The following is a 21,043-nucleotide window of genomic DNA, read 5'->3' as shown; positions in this document are numbered from 1 at the left end:
CTTCAGAAGATGGGATGAGCTTCAAGTGGCTTTGGCAGCTAAGGTATCACCATAGCCCCCTCAAAGCCAGTGCTTCATCAGCTGGAGGCTCTTTTCACTAGGCTGACAAATAGACATGGAAAACTGTTTTTCATAGTTTTTTATTTTTGAAAGGTTTCCTAAAGATCATGGAGAATTTTGGTTGCAGATTGCATGGACAGAAAAGGATGCTGCAGTTAGAAAATGTGAGAAGGCCTATCTGCAGGAGCAGTGCTTCTTTCTGCTGTTCAGAGTAATTCAACAGATCTATGGCTGCATAGAGGAAACCTCTCAAACATTTGTTTCCCTGCTATTTTGATTACCTCCTTTATTTTTATGGAGATAATTTATTCTTTGTCAGGAAGTGCCTTATACAGCATTGCAATCTTTTCCTCTTGTTCTGTTTGAAGCTAACAGCAGAGGTGCACAGAGAAAGAGGTAATCAAATTAAATACATATGCATGTTAATAAAATTGCACAAATAAATTTTATTTATACGTAATAAAATAAACAGATTCATAGGAAAAAAAACCACATTTTACTTCTGTTTGCCAAAGACCAAGTGGTTTACCTGCTTTGTAATTTTGCTTACATTAGCATATTTAATAATGCTTTTGCATTTAATCATCAAAATGCTCCATAATCCCCATTTTGTTCCCAGCCATGGAATAGCACCGCTAAGTGTTTCCATGATAGATGTTTTTAATAACGTCATAATTGCTCCTTATTGTTGTTTTAAATGATTATTTTTAAGTTTGTTAGGGAACAACAGTTTTTTTGGTACCAGAAGAAGAAAGCTTTCTTTTTACCATTTCCAAATGGGAAGACACAATTTGGAACCTTGTGTTTTCTACAATGCAGAATTCAATTAAAATTTGCAACTGAAACAAAACCAAATCGATCAAAAAATGAAGAAGTGCTGGGACTTGCAGTGAAATGGTTGTGTTAACTGTTGCAAGAGCTCACTCCCTAGCTTAGCATATAGTCAGTGATCCAGGTTATTTCATAGCTCTTTTTTAATGGATCAGCTGTGTGGCACTGCTCCTTCATTTCTCACAGAATGCCATCAGATGGCCTATTTTTGTTCATCAGCTGTAATGACACCTATTTCTTTGTGACGTGGGGATGAGTTGATTGCACGTACTTCAACAAGCAGCTTGTTTGCTCCATGGCCATTTTGCTGTACTAGGTCCCTTCCTTTTTTCTCTTTTTGTTTTCTCTGTTGAAACTCTTCTCTTAGAAGACACCTTTCTGTATAATTGTCTGCCTTCAGCTTTCTCTGCCCTGTCTTTGGAGCGGTGACACCTGAACCATTTAAAAAGAAATTCCAATGAGGGAAAATTTCATTATGAAGGAAAGAATAAGGGCAAGAAAGGCTGAGGAGCTCTGCCTAATCAATGTTTTTATCTGTCATATCTGAAAGGGCATTTGTACCACATTCAGGCTGGGAAGGCATTGAAATATGATGGGCAGCATCTGTATGCTTTGTTATGCTCAGCAAAGAAACTCTGTCACCAAAAAGACATGCAGTGCTTCAAGAATGCACAGAGCTCTGAAATGTCTGCGCATAGGATGAGGATACAGAAGGCGTTTATAGAATAATTTGTCTGTCCGCATCTCTGAAGAGGTGTACAGCACTCACTGGTGTTGTCTGTTTGATCCTGAGCCGTCACACACGTTTGAATTGGAGAAAACATACCAGTAGAATGCTTTTGCTTTGCTTTATCTTGCTACATTATTTTGCTAGTAGGTATGTTTCACTTGGCATGCTGCATCCTATGGATGTGTAAGGAGGAAGATGGAAAACGGGGAGTCAAGGTGAGATAGAGAGGGCTTCAGCCCTCATCTAATACCTGCACTCAAATCATTGCCAGACAAATTACTGTTTAGGTTTCCATCTGTGAAACAAAAAAGGTGTCTGTAGAACAGGTAGGAACCTACAAAAGAATTGTCCCGTTTTACTGTTAGTAGGAATGTTGTTGGTTTCACATGAAAAGTAGTTAGTCTCAATTTATTGTCAAAGTGAAATATTCTATGAAGTTCTCAAATCTAGAAAGGCTATTCTGTGATGCTACCAAATTTATTTGGTAAGTGAAGATGAATTTAAATACTTTCTGGACAAAAGAGAGAGGTCATAGCATGCAAGTAGCTGTGAGAGCAGAGTTTTGGTCTTACTATTAACTACCAATGCACGCAGGCATCTCCCTGTCTGTAAGAGAGCCTATCTAGGAAGGAGCAGATGGATGTGGGCCTTATTAGGGCACCAGATGTTAATTGGGATCTGGTTGGAGTGACTGGCCGATGAGCTGAGGGGTGAGAGTATTGAGGGCAAGGCACTTTGACATACTTCCTTCTCTAGTTGATCAGGAAACAGCAGGACTCTCACCAAGCTGCTGCCCGATTTTCCTCCTTTTGTGCTTTCTCAGCCTCAGTCATCTACTGCCAGGAAACGATGTAATCAGTGGACAACTGCACTGCTAATAAACACCCCTCTTTCTCCGTAGGGTCAGGAAATGTGGGCAGTGGGGCCTCAGAACATTTCCACTCAGTACTGTGTCCTTACTGACAGTAACAATGCCTTGCAATTAGGCCCCTGCAGCAAGTAGTTAACCTGAAGAGCAACAGCTGATTTTCTCTATTTAACTTCTCTGCTTAACCTTAGCTTCATCTTCAAACTCTGGTGCTTTGCCATTACGTCTTTTATTCTTTGGTCTTCCATAGGTGGACAGAGATACAAAGCAGAGACAATTGCTATTAGTAATCTAAATCAAGTTCTGCCCTTCTACAATCTCACCTCGAGTGAGATGACTCTAGTGAACAAAACAAGATCTGTAAAATTCAATAAGAAAATTACAGAAACAGCCATAAAAGTACACTTTCTGTGAAATGGTGATAGCAGGAGATGCAGTTTCTGAGCAGTAGCAGTCACCAGTGGGTCAAAAGCATCTGTTTACGTGGATCTGAACGATCTGCTGGAGTTTGTTTCCATCCTGGCCACTGGGCTATCACAGTTCAGCAAGGTTCCTGGCCAGCTACATCTTGCAGCGTCCCACTGAAGTAAGGATAGGTGTGGAAGTGTTGGTGAGAAATACAGTATTAAAAAGTACTGTTTGGTCCTTGATTTTGATGTAATTAATAGTTCAGTCAGGCTGAAAGGGAAATGAAGTGTTTGCACAGTGAAATCCCAGAGACTATGATTTTCTTTGTACGGATTCAAGGCTAGTTTTAATAGATCAGTGACAGCTGTTTCATTGCTGCTGCCTGTTAAGAATTTTCATGGGTTTTCCAAGGTCTCAGTATATGTAGAAGCTTCAGTATATGCAGGTTCCACTGATGTCTTAATATATATGATCCATCACTATTCAGATTGGGTCAGACTGTTTCTGTCTTGCTTTGGTAGTTTTTCTGTACAGCTGAAGTTGAGATCTATATTAGCAACTTCTCTTCAACTAGCCAAATAATAATTTCTAGTTTTCTCCTTGCTTTATTGGAAAGCTATAATTTTTGTATTCTATACAGAATTGGAGCAGTTTGTCTACTCTTCAGGTATTTCCAATAGTAGAAGATTATAGAGAATAGAATAGTTCTGTTGGAAAGAATGTACAGATATCATCTAGTTCAAGGCTAGGGCTAACCAAAAAGTAAAGCATATTAATGAGGGTATGATCCAGTTTCCTCTTGATCACTGAGAGCCCCTTGCTGGGAGCCTTGTTGCAGTGTCTGACCACCCTGACGACAGGGCAGTTTTTCGTCATGCCTGGTCTGACCCTCCCCAGCACTGCTTTGTGCCGTTCCCATCCTGCCACCAGTTCCCATGATCACAACCCAGCACCACCTTCTGCTCCCCCTCCTCCCCCTCCATCACTGCAGACAGCAGTGATGTTGCCACTCAGCCTCCTTTTCTCCAGACTGGACAGCCCATATGTCCTCAGTCTCTCCTACCTGGAATGTGTCTTCCAGCCCTCTAAACATCTTTGTTATCCTCCTCTGGACTCTTTCAAGGACTTTGGCATCCTTTCCATATTGTGGAACCCAGAACTGCACACAGTTCTCAAAGTGAGGCCACATCAGTGCTAAATGCAGCAGGAGAAACACGTCTTTTGATGAGACAGCCGTGCTGTGTTTAATGCAGCCCAAAATATGGTTTCCCCTCTAGGGCACACTCCTGGCACATGTTGAACCTGCTGCCACCAGCACCCCCAAATCTCCTTCTGCTAAGCTTTAGTTTACTCTTTTAGGGAAAATAAGTGACTGCACTATGAAAAGTAGTTTATGTTATACAGCAGACCCAGGGAAATGGGTACTATGGACCTTTTGAGACTAAGATTGAAAAAGAAGGATATGTACTTGCAAAGCTGAAGTGCAGGAGGAATTAAACTGGGAAAGTAGTAAGACTGCTGCCCTTTAAAAACAATACAGAATCTCATCTTTAACAATAAGTTTCAATGGCTTATGCTGTGGAGGAAATTGGTGTGGCAACAGGAAAACATTTTCAGAATTACATAGTCTTAGCTTCCAGGAAAAGGAGATTGAAAGATGAGATAAGGGTGCCAGAAGGAATATAAAGCTTTGCAGGTCTTGTGCTTCAATTTACTGATGTGATTCCAGCCTCATTTCTCCTTCTCTGAACCTAAGGTTTAAATAGGTTTTACTTATTTATACATTCCTCTTGGCTAAAGAATCTAGAAGGCCATTAGATGCTAAACCTCTACACTTTTGGAATCTCCTGAGGATATGGGTATTTCTGAAACTTGCATCCCATTTCTGTTTTCAGTGCAACACCCGAATCACTTCCCACCTCACTGCCACAACCCTACACCACTGGACTGATGAATTTCACATTTTAATGATATAAGCCTGAAAAACGATAGCTTTTGGGATAATGCAGTATGTTCTGTGTTCGTGTAGTGGGGTCTCTGGATAATATCTGAAATCTGGAGTTTAGTTTCTTGCCTTATAATTCAAACCCACCTGCTGTTCATAGCCAGGTTACTCTACTAAAAACACTGTGCTGAGAAAAAAAAATAAATCAGGATATATCATAGAGCATTTATGATAAAATTACGGAGTTAGAATTTGAGATTGTTCAACACGGACCAGCTTGGGAGACTTAGTTTGAGACTTAGAAATGAAAGGGCTAATGTGAACAGGGTGAGATAACTGGGAAATGCAGATAATCATCCGCAGCAAAGGTTTTGGACGTGCACTTTAATGAGCTGATGCTGAATCAGTCTCATTTCTTACTCACCAGTAGTCAACACACCTGACGACAATAAACCAAACACCCTCTCATTGCCCATTCATTCTATAACATGACGGACTTAAATAACTAATTTTAAAAATGCTATAACATTAGCATGGAGGTTAATTGCCATCTTCAGCTGCACCACTGCCAAGACATGACATTTTTGCAGTGTCTCGGCCCCAGTCTGGTTTGGAGTCAGGAGTTGTTTACCTTGGAAAGCTCTGAAGGACATTCAGCTGGTTTTGGTTTTCTTTGAATGCTTCCAAAGCCAGGGTTGTGCTAATTGTTACAGTTTCAGAGGCTGGAAGTTGTCACAGAAACATTATTTGGTTCAGCTTAATTACGTATACAATAAATCTACAGGAATGTTCTTTCTGTGGTCTTATAGTAAAGCAATGATCAACTGTTATGAATAAGTGTCCATATATACATGCATACAAACTCTCTAATTTCTAAATATATGTATATATATGTAAAGACACGGTGTGCTGAAGAATTTCCTTTAAGGTGTTTTCTGATCTGGAAACAGATTCAGTCACAAGATTTAGACCCCACATCCTTTAAAAACTGTCCTATTTCAGACGTGTATGTATGTGTTCAAGTAGTGCTCAAGCTGGGAGGAGCTGTTGGCTCTCCCAAAAGTGCACAGACCTTGCAAGGAGGTCTTGGCATACTGCTGCACTGGGCAGTCCCCAGGCAGGCCCTCAGGTACCCAAATGGAGAGGCACAGACTGGTTTTGCTTTTTAAAAAAATTGCTTAGGTTTTTATTGTTATTATTTTGTGTTGTCCTTTTAAATTGTTTATGGTCCAGTGTTGAAACGAAAGTCCCAATGGAGCAACTGGAATAGACCTTCATGCTGCACTTCGGCCCTTCTTCCCATCCAAACCAAAGTCTTCTGCTTCTCCAAAGGAACAGCTGCCTCTGTAGCTTCATTAAACTTGTGGATGACGCTTAAATGGGAGGAGCACTGATTGCCTTGAGAGTACAGAGGCTCCAAAGTCTTGAGAGATTTGAGGGTAGTTTCTGGCTGCACAAAGAAGAGAAGTGCTGGGCTGTGCAGCTGGGACAACCCTGGCAGCCCCACGGAAAGAGACCTGGGGGTTCTGGCTGGCAGCAAGTTGTTCACAAATCACAGTGTGCCCTGGCAGCCAGAAGGGCCAGCCGTCCCCTGGGGTGCATCAGGCCCAGCACTGCTGGCCAGGCGAGGGAAGGGGTTGTCCTGCTGTGCTCTGGGTGCCACAACATAAGAAGGGCATAAAGCTGTGAATAAACTGCTTGTTGCAGTGTGTTTTTTGTTTGTCCATTAGTAGATTGTTCACAGTAGGGATGTTGTGCTCCTTCAAGAATCAGTGGAAAGATTTTCTTCCACTTTTACTGTCTTCCAGAGTAGTGCAGCTTCTATTTTGGAGTCCCAATAACTTTTTTTATTTCCATAAAAATGTTCCCTTATAATTTCAGCTTGTGAAAGGAACAGAATGGAAGAAGTGGGCAAAACACTAAATTGCAACATCTATCAAAATGTGTGGAATAATGTATTTGTAATTATTTTTCTTAGATATATATTGAACAACAAAGCAAATGAGCTCGCCGAGTTGAAGAAATGTCAGATAAACAAACTGTGACACTTGTCGTGTTATTACCATCTGACATGTCTCAAACACTGATTTTACTAACTCATCTTTCATTCTTTATATCTGCATGAGTAACGACGCATGCATTTATATTTCATAAAAAGGGCAAAGTCTGTAGTCAAAGCTTCTGAGTTATGCTGTTAAAAATAAATTAAGGAACAGCAGGTGAAAATGATTCTTACACATGAATATTCAAACTTTACCTCAGACAGATACTGTAGAAAGAATAATACAGGATGATGAAACTTTGTTGAGACTAAAGCATTGATGTGCTCTGAAATAAAAGTGGCATAAGGTTGAGCTGGCTCACAGAATTTACTGAAAGAGGGGCATGGTCTGCTCGTGTATGCCATTGCCAAAACATCCAAGAGTGCCTCCCAGGAATTAAAAATGGAGGGAGCATCAGCACTAGGGCAGAGGATGTCTGGCAGTGTCCGTCTTGGTTCTTGTACTCCTGTGCCTCAGTCAGAGCAGAGTGGGCTTGGGGCTTCAAGGAGGGTGCAGGAGTGTAATGGTGAGAGACCTAAGCCCGTTCCTTCTCTTCTGACTGCTATTTTCTTGCATCACTTAGGTAGGTCTGCATTCACTGAGGTATTGGGAAGGACTGTGTGTATAAAAGTGAAGAAAGTGCAGCTTTAAGCTTCAGCTTTAAGCAGTACTTAAATCATGCTGCCATTGTTGGGTTTGGTGACATTTCACAGGACTCAGAAGCACGACCTCTGTTCAGTGCCCTATGACAGGATTTTCACTGATGGTTCAGCAGCTAGAATACATTAGTGGGTCAGACTTTAATTTCCCTTTGCCTTTGCTCCTTCTCTCAAAAACGTAATATCGCTTTTACATTGTAAAGGCAAGAGCACTCAGAACTGGGAGGGACCCAGATATCTGGCAATATGGCAGGAGGCATATTAATGGTGGCCGATTTCTTTCAAAGTTGAATTAATCTGTTATTTCTCTTGTTATTTATTTTCTCTTTGCCTCACAGATCCTGTTCATGGACCACAGAATGTAGAAGTTGTTGATATCCGTTCCCGGCAGCTGACATTGCAGTGGGAGCCCTTTGGTTATGCGGTGACCCGCTGCCACAGCTACAATCTCACAGTCCAGTACCAGTATGTCTTTAACCAGCAAAAATTTGAGGCAGAGGAACTCATCCAAACATCTTCCCACTACACCTTGCGAGGTCTGCGGCCGTTCATGACCATCAGGCTGAGACTGGCCCTTTCTAATCCAGAAGGCAAAATGGAGAGTGAGGAGCTGGTTGTGCAGACTGAGGAGGATGGTAAGTTATGCTGGGTTTGCTTGCTAGCTTCTTTTTTTGTGAAGGCATTGTAATATTTTTGAACTGTAGATAACAGCATAATCTTCTGTCCCAGAAGACTTATAAATGGCTTCTCTGGACAGGATGTACGTTACGCAAGTTAAATTTGTAGGTATAAATAATTTCCATTTTACAGCGGTGTTCTTGAAAGGGCAGGACTCCCTGAAGTGCTTGGAAATGACAAGCACCAGTTTGAGCAGTTACTGAACAGCAGTAGGTTTAATTCTGTAAAAGTTGTGTTCTGAACTACCCAGGACCTACAGAGCAGCTTCCTTTATCATATGGGCAAATATAATTCTGACATTAGTCTTTTCTTTTTTTTTTTCTGGTTCCTTTACATCACAGTCCCCAAAGAGTTATAATGTCTTCCTTTCTAAAGTGTGTTTTTTCTTAATGCTGACCTTCTAGATGTAGCATTTTATATATGCCTCGGATGTTAAATTCTTCTGGTGCTAACTCTTCCATTCCGAGACAAAAGAACACTTCTCAAGAAGTACTGATGGAAAGCTTTAAAGTGTTATTATCCCATCTGAGCTATTTCAGACTAAGAACTCTCCTAAACTACAAGCTTCCATTCTGTCTAGTGTTAAAAAGAAATGTTCTTCCTCTGCCAGAGCAATAAGAGGTTGCTTTCCTAAGTTTCTCTCAGCTGAAAGTGATTCCAGACATCTAATATATCATACAAGGGACTTAAGAGGATGGCAGATCTTTCTGAAAAAATGAGTGGGGTTTTTATCAGTCAGGCTTGGAAGTGTACTTAGTTATCTTTCACAGCATTAAAATTTTGCTTGGGTAGGTGGATTTTTAGGTGGCCTTGTAGCCATCTTGAAACATAAATCTTATCTTGTCCTTAACTAGGGAAATCAATCTTCCATATTGATAAAGGTGTGCAGCTCATAGCATCTTTATGCCGAGGTGCAATCTGGCTGTTTAGGTGGATGGAGCTTTGCTGTTGTGTAGGTGAAGGAGGACACAGTATGTTTCCTACTGAGTGTAACTGTCCTTTAGCACTGTGTCCAAATGATTCTGTCCTCAAACACTCTCCATCCTGTGTATCTGATGGAAGACAGGCAGATGGACAAGATTTAGCTTGTAAGCAAAATGTAAATACACAGCACTGCAGTCTTACAAATTAGCAGAGAGCACACTAAGCCTTTAAAAGAGAATTATTCGTGTCCTGCCTTGTCCACCTGTGTAATGCCTTGAGTTGTCATGTGCATATATCATCTGTAATGTTCCCAGGTGGAAAGCATGAGATAGGGAAGGCATTGTCCAAAGGAGCTGGAAGAGGAGCTGAAATTGCTCACTGCAAATAATTTTTGAAGGAGGCTACACTGCCTACGTTATTACTGATCCTCACAGTGTGTTTGAAGGGCAAATCCTGCTTCCTTGTGGATTTGCTACTCTTCCAACTCTCAAGCAGTTTGTTGATGCAGCAGCGTCAAGCTTGTTAATGACCCGATATTGGTGAACTTTTTCTAGATAAAACACAGCTCCATTGGAAATACAAGGATGTTGTATTCCAGAACAGGGAGAGAATTAAAGAAAGGCTACTCCCTGTAACTACACTCCTTGACATGGTGTGGGCATTGTGGACATTTCTGCAATGTTACAGTGATGATGAGATGGCCTGGGGAGTCTAAAGCACAGAAAAGAGACATTTAAATGATCAGAAGGTTGTATCAGAACTCAGACAAAAGGAACAGCGTGCCACCTCATCACTCTTCCACGTGGTAAGGACAGGCCTAGGTTATGTTCCTGCCTCAGTGAGTCAGAAGACTTCCATAAAAGCCGTGCAGACCAGCTGAGCGCAGCGCTGCAGATGGAACAGTGAGCACTGCTGGTGCTCTCCTCTGGCCAGTTTGCTGAGGTGGCTCAGTGCCTCACTGCACTGCGCTGCAAGGACGTGCCATGAGGTTATCCAGTGGTGCAGCAATACATGCAAGCGGGAAGATCTTCATGCACTGTTCTTTGAGAACTGCAAATATCACTGCTTACATTACCTTCTGTACATCAAGCTTTACCTGCAGAGTGTAAATTACTGTTATTTGCACTCATGCAAATAGGTGTGTTTGAGGTGAAGTTGAATTGGTTTCACTTGTTTAAGTTCTTTTTATTTAAAATATTTATTTTTTGCATCTTAACATATGAATAGAAGAGAAGCTTAGAAAAATATGAACATACTGCAATACTGGTTAAAAATAAATGCTTAATTTGGGGTAAAATTAAACATCTATTTTGTGATGTTGTATGGAAGCAGGCAGCATAAGTCTGTCTGTTTATGCAAGGAAAACTCTTACAGGTGGTTTAGTGGATAAACAAATAAATTCATTTTCTGTAGTTTTGGTTCCTTTTTAAGTACTCAAAGATTTTCTACTGTGGGATGAAGGCATACTGGAGCCAGCTTTGTATTGTCATGGATTCTGATTTTGTTTCTCACTTAGTGATTTTCTTTAATTACTATTATTTTTATTTTTTATTTTCAGCAATGAACTTTGCCTGGTGGTCTCTTGGTGTCTTCAGATGTGTGTGGCAGCTGGAGCTTGTGGTAGCTTCTAACACAGCATTGTGTTTGCTTTTTTTTTTTTAATTCTGTAGTTCCTGGACCTGTTCCCTTGGAATCCATCCAGGGAGGACCTTTTGAAGAGAAGATCTATGTTCAGTGGAAGCCTCCAAATGAGACAAATGGCATCATTACACTTTATGAGGTGAGGAGAACTGGCTTTTGTCAAAGCACGTATGCCATAGGGCCTTTCTCATATGTGTTTAAGCCAGTCATGAGCTCTGGGAGATTTCAGAAAACACTATGATAAGCCTGAATAAAATACATAAGAATATTTGAGATATTCTGCTGTTGTCACTGAAAAAGTGTTCCAGTTCAAGGCATGTGGGGACTGGGGGGAGGAATGCTTCACCAGTATTTGTGGCAAATTTTGCCAAGGGATAATCCTTTACTGGAGTCAGAAGTTGTGTTTTGTTGGTCATTGTGCAGTCACTTGGAAAAATCTCTGCAGATTGCAAAGGATCTGTCCTGAACTCAAGCAAACCCTTGGAATTTCATGGCTTTTGCAGGTAGAATAGGCTATCCTCTGTATATGAGTGAGGAGTTACGCACTAAAGCAATCTGCATTTTTTAAGAAATTGGTCTGAATAGAGTCAGTTGCGAATGCATTATTTTTCTGGCAGTGGACGTGACCTATAATGGAACACATTTAAAGCAATCCCAGTCAAATGATGCAAAAATAACTCCTTTTAATTTTTAAAGAGGCAGTTTCCTTCTAAAATATTGCCTTGGGCTCAGCTCATTGAAAGGACTTCAGCAAACCAAGTAGCTTTTCTGGCAGAGCAGCTGCATAGAGATATTTTAATGCCTCCAGGGTAGTGATGCTTCATGACTGTGCCTTTGCCCCTCGAGTCATACCACTGCTCGAGTCTCAGTGAGGCACAAACAGATCTTTTCTTTTCTGATAATGACTTTATGCACATTTGATAGCTGAAGCCAAAGAGAAGTCAAGGTGAATTCCAACTTTTCCCACTCCCCAAAAGGATAAAAGTCCATGCATTAAGTTAATACCAGAACTGTAGTGTCTGAGGTTTGTCAAGAAATGCCAAAATTATCCAGAGCATTCCCATTCTCCTTGACACCCTGGGAGAAGTCTATTGACATAAATGGAGTTGACCAGGTGGAGACAAAAATACAGATGAGCAATTACCTATAATCTGGTGAGAGGCCAGAGTGCTTTCAGAGACATTGTCAGGATGTTGAACAAGCAAATACATGTGCTTGTTCTAAGTAACAGGAGAATTTGTATTTTAAATTGCTTAGTAAATAAAGCATAAGTATTTGCACAGAAATGTCTCATCCTGCTACCTGCAGTTGAAGTTTAATCTTCCTGGAAATACCAAGAAACCTCCAGTATTGCCCTGGTCATTGCATTTTTTGTATTGCTTGCTTAATTCCTAGCCTGCTATGGATACATAAACCTGAAAGTGAGTCTCTACAGGCATTATTTTAAGACTTCATGCTAAAGTAATTCCTCACTAGTAATATCCTTTAAAGTGTTATTTTAGACAGGGTTTGGTCATTTATTTGTTATCAAAGCCTGATGCTGCTTTGACCTATTGGTTAAAGAGGAAGAAAAAGCTAGTGGTTAGTCTGTGATAGGTTTTCAGTTTTTTCAGGTGTCTGTGCTCTGCAGTACTGATCTAGGTAGAAGTATAAAGCTTTAACTGCAACAGAAAGCAAAATAAAAGAAGGTCAAACTAGGAACCTGTGTGGTGCTACTTTAAGGAGGTCTCTGTAGGGAGCACAGTTCCTGAGAGCCAGCACTGGCAGCGCTGTCACCAGCAGGAGCAGGAAACTCAGTGATGTCTGCAGCTGTCTAGAAACTCTGCAGTTGTGTTGCTGTCATTAGGGAGAAACAAACCCAAGAACCAACTGAAATTTATTAAAGAAAAATTCCTTCCAAGGTACAGATCAAGAAACACCACGTTATACATTTGAGCTGGTGATGTCAAGTTCTGCATTACACCTGGGAGTAGCTGCCTAGATTCACACATAGGTATTGTTCAGGTGACTCTCTCTAAAATACCTTTTGGCACAAACTTTCCTAATAAAAAGAAAACAAAAAAGCCATCTTCTTTCCCCAGATGAAGTAATAGTTCCTTCTGCATCATCATCATGTAGGTCTGACTCGCTGGATTTTCTATACTGTATTTTTTCTCTAGTTCTGTTTAAAACAAACAAATAAAACCCCCACCTTTCTAAGCTTTTGTTGCACTGGGTACAGCCACTGCTGGGATTTTAAACAATGGAATCTTTTAGATCACCAAATTAGTATGTAATAGTAGTCTGTTCCTAGGGAGCAGAAATCATCACTGCAAGAGAATGTGGAGAGCTCCAGGAGTTTCAAGTCAGTTATTAGCATGCTGGATAGATGAAGATGTGAGTCAGGAAGGAGTGATGGTGCAGTGCATCCTGGGGATGTTAGGGGAACACAGCAAGGCAGTTAATGTGATGAACATGTTCTGTGTTAGTGGGTATCAGTTTGTCCAGTCAAGTGAGCCATCAGGGAGATGCATAGGCTGCTGCTGCAGGTAAGCACTGCAGGGGGCATAAAGCTGAGGAGCTCCAGCTCCAGCCAAGTCCCCGGATAGCTTCAAGTTGTCTAGGTACTTACAGGAGACAAGTAGATCAATCTGTGTTTGAAAACATAGCTGAACAGTGATAATGGATTTTGCTGGTACACTGGTTTGGGTAGAAAGCTCTGCAGAGGTGTTTTAGCATGTGCCATTTGTGAAAGAGGTGTTATTGCAGCTGTCTCGGAGTGAGCTGTGAGTGGCAGCATCTAACAATATCATGATACGCTCTGCCCCCCGTTGAGTCTCCTGGAAGTCTGAAAGCTTGTTGAATCTTTTTTGTTTCCTTTTCTTTAAAAAACAAAAAAACAAAAAACAAAAAAACAAAAAACAATCCAGCAAAAGCTGCTGTGCTTTAAAATCCCTAATAATCAAATGGTGCTTATACCCACGTGGGAGTTCAGCTTCAAAGCCTTTGTGTACAAAGAAATGCAACAAAGATTTCTTTCTTTTATCTTAAGCGTGTGTAAAGTCAAACCAGCATCAAGCACTGGCAGGACCTATGCTGTCCCTGGAATGCAGTAACAAGCAATCTAATTCAAGGTCATGGACCAGCTTAAATTCTCCTGCATGTAGATTATATGAGGTTGTTTCAGGCATTTTTCCATGATCCAAATGGAAGTGCATCCTGCACACAGATGGACCCAGGTAATTTCTGAAAACTTGTATTTGATCTATACAATGTAAATAAGCAAAACTTCTTATAGCTGCATTTTGCTGTTTATTTGGGCAGCTGTCAGCTTGCAGGGGCACTTAGTGATTGTTGTTGATTTTCACGGTCATAAGCATCTTATTTGTGTGCAATCAGTTTCTTCTAATTGCCAGTTTTTAGAATGTTTCTTCTTTATTGGGGAAGAAGGTCAAATTAAAAAAAACACTACCAACAAAAGAACCCCACATCGTTCCTGTCTAAAGTACCTGTTGTATTGCTAGGGGGAATGCATTACAATCTTAGAAGCATTTCAAGTGTGGCTGCAGCATTTTCAGCTCCTTGGCTAGAAGAAAGAGTCAGCCTATTGAAGTCCTTTCAAAGCCATGCCTAAAGGCAACATTTAAACTTTTTTAAACATTGCATGGCATAGTCCTGTAATCACTTACGTTCTCATCTTTACATTGATTAAGTCCCATGTGGGTTTCACATGGGGTCTTGGGAAATAAGGATGTATTTGCAGCTTCTAACTACTAATTTTCTCAGTCTCTGTTTTTGAAATGCTGCAAATCCCTATTTAGATGCTAGGAATAATAATACAAGGGACTTTCATGCACTATTTCAGCTCTTCAATGGGATGCTGAGAGACTAGTTGCTCTAAGCCCAATGGATTTCAGTTTAAATTGTGCATCGGAGGTTACAGATCCTCTGTGTTTCCATGTGAAATTGCAGTCTGCCACACAACATCTCTCCAGTTGCCAATACGCCACTTCTCAGTCACTACACTCACTTTCTCAGCAGGAGAGGTCGTTACATGCAAACTGCCTCTTAGATGGTCATGTGTAGGGTCACCATTTTTGGATGCACTGCCTGCATTTACAGTAGAGTGGAAAAGATTTCTCCCAGCTTTGGCCCCTACTATTGCTTCCTTACTGTAAGATGAAGCTCGATGATGTGATGTGATAGCTACCCACTGCACGGTTATGCTTGTGTTTCTATTTGTATCCCCTTTTAGAGCTATTCACAAAACTTGAAATTTTTAGAATAAAATCTTCCTTCCAGAAAGGTGTATCAAGCAAACTCTTCCTGGAGAAGACAAAAGAGTTGAAATGTGAACTTGGCTTAGTCATTTGTTTGTTTGTTTAAAGGCTTTTTTCTTTTTCTTTTTTTTTTTTTTTTGTTAAGAAGAATGAAAAATGGCTCCCTCAAGAAGGAAAGCAACAACCACAAAATCTTGCAACCAATTTATATAAAGCTCTACAGTCAAAATAGTAGAAGGATGACAATTCTCAGAAATTGCCTTCAGTGAGAAGTGGCTTTGAATGTTCCCATGAAAATCAATCATTTTACAGCTTCTCAATTGCATTCTGTGGAAGCACGATACTCCTGGGACTAAGCTTTCTCACTAAGTGTGCACTGAAGGAAGTCCATGCAACACACAGCTGGCTGCTGCGTTTAGCTGAGCTTTAAGACAGCGTTAAGGAGACACTGTTAAGTGCTCAAAACCCAGAAAATGATCAATTAACAATTGTCTGTTTGGTTGTAACTTTCTCATCCTCCTGTAAGGACATTTGACAGTGCAGTCTTCCCACAACTGGATGTTTATCTACAGCACTAATGTTTTCCTTTGACACTGATTTTATATGGTGCCTTGTTCTGCAGTATGTTGTTTGTCCAGAGTCCATGAAAGTCAATTATAGGAAGAATAAGTGCTTTACTGCATCTGTGCTATGTTGAATTAGAATCCCTTAATAATCTAAACTAGCAGCAAAACTGTGTGGCCATCCATAATCTGTTCAAGTTTGAAGCTGTCAGCTCTATAGTTGGCTGCTTCGTCCTCTTGACTGCATGTTAGGAAAGCTGTGCATATGTACACACCTAAATTAGTTCTGTAGTTAACAGATTTTTGTGCAGAATTGTGCTGAAAGAAGGCTGCACTAGCTGAATATCAGTTTTCTTTGTATGGTTGCTGACTGTCATGCTTTCAGAACACTTGGTAGCTAGGTTGGTTAGGCACTGCCAGTGCTGTGGTCTCCCCTTAGCAAGGATTCAGTCCAGAATGTGAAAAATGAATGGTGCTGACTGCAATGGTTTATTATCTCATTACAATTGAGAAGGTCAGCAGCGTTAGGATGCTGTGTCAGCCATAAGACTGTGGTTCTGCTTCTGGTACAAGGCAGGGGGGAGTGAGAAACTTCTGGTGGGATCTGAGAAGCACCTCTGTCAGTCCAGTGTTATTTGCCACCAGAATCTCACAGGGAGCCTTTTCCATTCCCACCATCCCCTCATGTTATTTAATAGATGAACGTGGCTTCTAAGCTCTCTGTCAGACCCTGAACTCTAGCATGAGTCTGAGAAACCTGGTAGCAATATCCTGGGCACTTAGAGTGACTGCAGGGAAAGCCTGGCTTACCTGGTATAGTGGAAATGCAGGACACAGCTAGAAGCAGTGATTGAGCACCGGGGCCAACCCAGGGGAGCTCAGGTTCATGTGATGTGCTTGAATGACCAGAAGGGGCGGATCTTGCCAAACCTTATTTAAGGGTTGTCAGTGAAGGTATTATGCTGGAGATCTCTGCATATGTGAGGCCTTCTAAAGGTAAGCAGCTTCTTTTGTTTCTGTGCCAATCGTTGTTAAGCTTGACCAAATCTTCACTTGCTGCAGCCTAGGACTTTTGCTGCTACAACTGCTGGCGTTGCTGTGCTTTCCATCGAGTTACAGCATTACACCTGGGCACAGCAAGCGTGGGGAGCCAATGTCTGTATGTGCTGCTCCTTCAAAGCAGGATGGCTTTTCTTCTGTCATGCCTGGGAACGTAAAATGCTGTGGTAGGAGTGAAGCGGGTTGGGCTAATTTAGAGTTTGCGTTTATAGGAATTATGCATTGCTGTGTTTGTGTGATAGTTTCTGGAGCAGTGTCTGTTGGCGCTCCTTACATCCCAGGAACATAGAGCAGGAGGTGTAGCAGGTGTGGGTTTTTGGCAGCCCTGTGGCAGGACTGTGTGCTCAGAATCACAGAATGGCCAGGGTTGGAAGGGACCTCAAGGATCATGAAGCTCCAGCCCCCTGCCACACGCAGGGCCACCAACCTCCCCATTTCATACCAGCCCAGGCTGCGCAGGGCCCCATCCAATCTGGCTTGGACACCTCCAGGGATGCACAGGGCATCCACAGCCTCTCTGGGCAGCTGTTCCAGCACCTCAACACTCTCTCTGTAAAGAACTTCCCCAACATCCAACCTCAACCTTCCCTCCCTCAACTTCAAACCATTTCCCCTTGTCCTGCTGTTTTCTACCCTTTCAAAGAGTTGATTCCCCTCCTGTCTGTAGGCTCCCTTTAGGTACTGAAGGCTGCAATGAGGTCACCCCGCAGCCTTCTTTTCTCCATGCTGGACGAGCCCAGCTCCCTCAGCCTGTCTTCATAGGGGAGCTGCTCCAGTCCCCTGCTCATCTCTGTGGCTCCTCTGGATCCTCTCCAACAGCTCTCTGTCTTTCTTGTACTGCTCAGGTGCAGACTTCAGCTGCCCCTGTCTCTCCCCATTCTGCCCGTTAGCTTACTGCAGCCTTCAAATTACAGAAATGTTTGAATGATTTCCTGGTTAGGGATGGTTTTGGTTTTTGAATAAGCACCTTCAAGAGCTTTTGAGCAAACATCTGCAAACTATATAAAATTCTTAATCATGTGCTGCTCACTTGCTGTTACCTGCAAGGTGTACTTGGAAGCAGCTGTTATTGATGCACTTTTAATTCTCTGGTTTCCAGCAACATCACAATGAGAAAATGAGAGGCTTTTTTTTTTTTTTTTTGAGAAACTCAGATGTCAGGTTTTCTTTAAATGTATGACAACCTCTAGGTAAATAGCAGCCTTGTGTTATAAATAGTATGAATCAACTGTTAAAAAAAAAAAAATTGCTTGATCAAGCTTTCCTGAAATAAAAGCATAATGCAGTCCCCTGAGCACAACGCTTTCTTTGATTACCTTTTTATTGTTCTTTTGAAGCCAATAGAGTTACTGCAATGTAAATCCAGTGCAAATGAGAGAAGACATTTGGCTAAAAAATAATAATAATAATAATAATTTTTTTAAAGGAAGGAACTGCATTATTTTTTGTGCTTGATAGATTTTATTAACCAAATGAAATGGGAAGAACACAAAAGCAACACTTCTTTTTTGTAACAGAGATAAAAAAAATTTGAAAAATGAACCTTTTTGTAGGTGTGTGATCTCCTTTCTGCCTTCCACTGCTTTGTTTTCTTTGCTAGAAAAAAATACAGTTTTGGACTGTTTTCCCCTTCAGCCATACTGTTTCTCTTGGCTGCCCATCCAGGAAACCACTTGGCAAGATTAGATGGAAGGAATGGGGTAAGAAACCAAGAGCCAGTGTACCTCTGTAGTTATGGTATTACAAATAAGGTCCTGTAACATCTCCAGATTCAGATTTTTCAGTATCTTGCTTCCTGAAATGTGATGGTTAACTAACTTGAAAGCAAAGTGCGGATAGGGAACCTGCTTTGGCAGGGGGGTTGGACTCGATGATCTCTGGAGGTCCCTTCCAACCCCTACAATTCTGTGATTCTGTGATACAGAGTTGTATGGGGGCTGCTCTGAAAGTAATGCCTCCTGTTTTGTGATGCTGGCGCACAACGTCAGAGCTGGATGTTGGTGGGATGGCAAAGGAGGTTAAACCTTCCCCCCAATATCCTGTTCCATTCTGTTGCTGTGTGACAGATGGCAGCAGAGGGGTAGAATGGTGTGGACATTGGAGTGCATCTGAAGCAAAGGGATGGGATTGAATCCGTCTGTGTGGAAGAAATGGCACCCAGTGACATTCACTGGTGCTTGCTGAATGTTTATGGAGACCAAGCAGTGGCTGTCAGCACAGTGGAAGTTGGGCTCTGTGTGCAGCATTTTCCCACCAACAGGGCTGTCATAGCAGCTGTGAGACTATGGGACACCCCTGCTGATGCAGCTCTTGTTCATTGCAGGTGAAAATGCACAGTTCATGGTGGTGACTATGTTGAGAAATAGTGCTTTGTAGCTGAGAGTGTGTTCTATCAAATAATTTTATTGTGCTTTTTGTATCGGTTGCAGTTTCCATGGGAATAAATAGGAGACATCACTTTTTGGAGAGTCCTGCACAAATCAGAATTGGCTTTATTCTGTGCAGTGGTGCAGCTGAGGAAATGCATAACAAAGGAGAAGACACAGCTGTGTGCTTACAAGCTGTGTATGAAGAATACCATTAACAAAGAATGTTTTTTAAAGTTTCTTTAGAAAACAAGTAAGATCCTTTACAGGAAGGACCAGCTTATGAAACAGTGGTTTGCATGCTAATGTACATAAACACACAGAGCTACAATGTAGTGGGGCATGCATTAAAAAAGTTTTCAAGTACACAAAATAAATGTAGTAAAAGCCAGTCAAGGTGGTGTTCTCATGGCCTTCAAGAGGAGGTGCCAGCATTATGATTCCTTTGGAAACTGATCTGACCGTCATCCTTGTTGCATGCATGTTAGACCTGGGACTTCTAACGGTGGTCCTGCTATCCGCTGGTGCTATGAGTTTAGTTTTGGGTTTGATTTCCATGCCCCACTCTCCTTAGCAACCGCTTTGCTTACTCTTTTGCCCTCTGCATTTGTCACTGTTTCTGTGCTCTGTGCCACCAAGGTGGCATCACTGAGAGTGAGGCTGGGACAGCTTCAGGAGTTGCTGCAGGTACCAGGTTTTGCCGCTTGGGAAGGGTTCTTGTGGTTCCTTGCTCCCATCTTTGCTTCTACTTCAGCTGCTTTTTGAAAAGTTGCCTATGGCGAGGCAGACATTTGGAAAATAAGTACACACGGATAGTTCAGTGTTTGCATCACTAAAAAATATAGTCTTACAGTTGTGGGCTACGTTTATAGATAATCTATCAGTCCTAGCTATTAATGTGGCACAGTGTGGTTCTTGCTGCTGTTACTTTGTGATGTATGGCACGCAGACCAGCTGAAAGTGATGTTGCTGTTACTCCTTTGTTGATTTGGGGTTTTGTTCATTGCCCACAGCTTTCACTACAGCAAGTGCAGCACGGCAAACCAGCTCTGAGAGACATTAAGCAGTGCTTCCAGCATCAGGAACAAACTGAGGAGCAAGCATGGGGGTTGAATAACCACCTCAATTCTGCAATCCTATCAAAGCAATTTCTATAGTTGTCATTTTCTGCTATTAAACTGAACAATGAGGCTCTCCAATAAAATCATATGAAATAGCAGCTCATTAAAAACTCTCTTTAATATATAGCATGCTAATTAATGTCAGTGGGGTGCAAGCTTGAATGGCAGAACAGACTATAATGTTTAGAAAGTATGCAAAATAAAAAGATATTTTATCATTAATGACCTTTTAGTAAACCTAATGAAATCCTTAATGGCCTGAATACATTACTAAGGCACTCCCAGTTGCTTTGTTACCTACTCCATTCTTTCTCCCTTTCTCATAGACATTAAATTTAGCTTTATTTATAGAAAACAAAAAGCAATAAAGTCCCAAGGAAGTATGAATGGGAAGGAGGAGCCTGGGCAAGAAAGAGGATACATGAGACTTCTCAGCCCTAATGTTCCTGATCTTGGTAAAGGTTATGTTATGTTCTGCGTCCACTCTGTCTGTATTCAGGTTTAATTGACTCCCTGCTTGTATGACTCACAGCAAACAGGCTGGGAAGCAAAAGGGCCTCTTTTGTTTGCACGATCTCCCTGGGTTAAGTTCCACAGCCATTCCTAGAGCTGTGCTGTGGTTTTTATCCTTTTGTACTAACCGTGCCGTGCTTTTGCTGTGCCTAAATTAAGAGACTTCATTCTTCAGGGCTTTTAGTCTGCTACCTGTTGCCAGCCTTATATTTAAGGCAGCAAAGGCTTGCAGAAATGCCATTTAACTTTCCCTTAACCTTCTTCCAAAAAAATTAGCTCACAAATGGGAGAAAAGGCATTTGCTTCTTCACATCTCCTGCATGAAATGTACTGGGCTGGGAAAGGACATAAGTAGCAATAATCATCTGGCTTAAAC

The 21,043-nt window shown here is 41.5% G+C and overlaps 1 protein-coding gene across 1 annotated transcript in view; it reads left to right on the top strand.

Annotated features, from left to right (window-relative positions):
• Nucleotides 1-21,043, top strand: part of PTPRT (protein tyrosine phosphatase receptor type T) — a 308,933-nt gene that overhangs the window by 160,121 nt on the left and 127,769 nt on the right. Inside the window, exons 7-8 of the mRNA XM_042883615.1 lie at nucleotides 7,882-8,178; nucleotides 10,816-10,925. Of these exons, the coding sequence (XP_042739549.1) occupies nucleotides 7,882-8,178; nucleotides 10,816-10,925 (407 nt within the window). The remainder of the gene's footprint in view (nucleotides 1-7,881; nucleotides 8,179-10,815; nucleotides 10,926-21,043) is intronic.

The sequence above is a fragment of the Lagopus leucura genome, unplaced genomic scaffold (genome assembly GCF_019238085.1).
Source record: "Lagopus leucura isolate 7727_CA_CO unplaced genomic scaffold, USGS_WTPT01 Super-Scaffold_100039, whole genome shotgun sequence".
Lineage (NCBI taxonomy): Eukaryota > Metazoa > Chordata > Aves > Galliformes > Phasianidae > Lagopus > Lagopus leucura.
The sequence above is the reverse complement of the archived record's forward strand: the minus strand, read 5'-3'. Positions and strand labels throughout refer to the sequence as shown.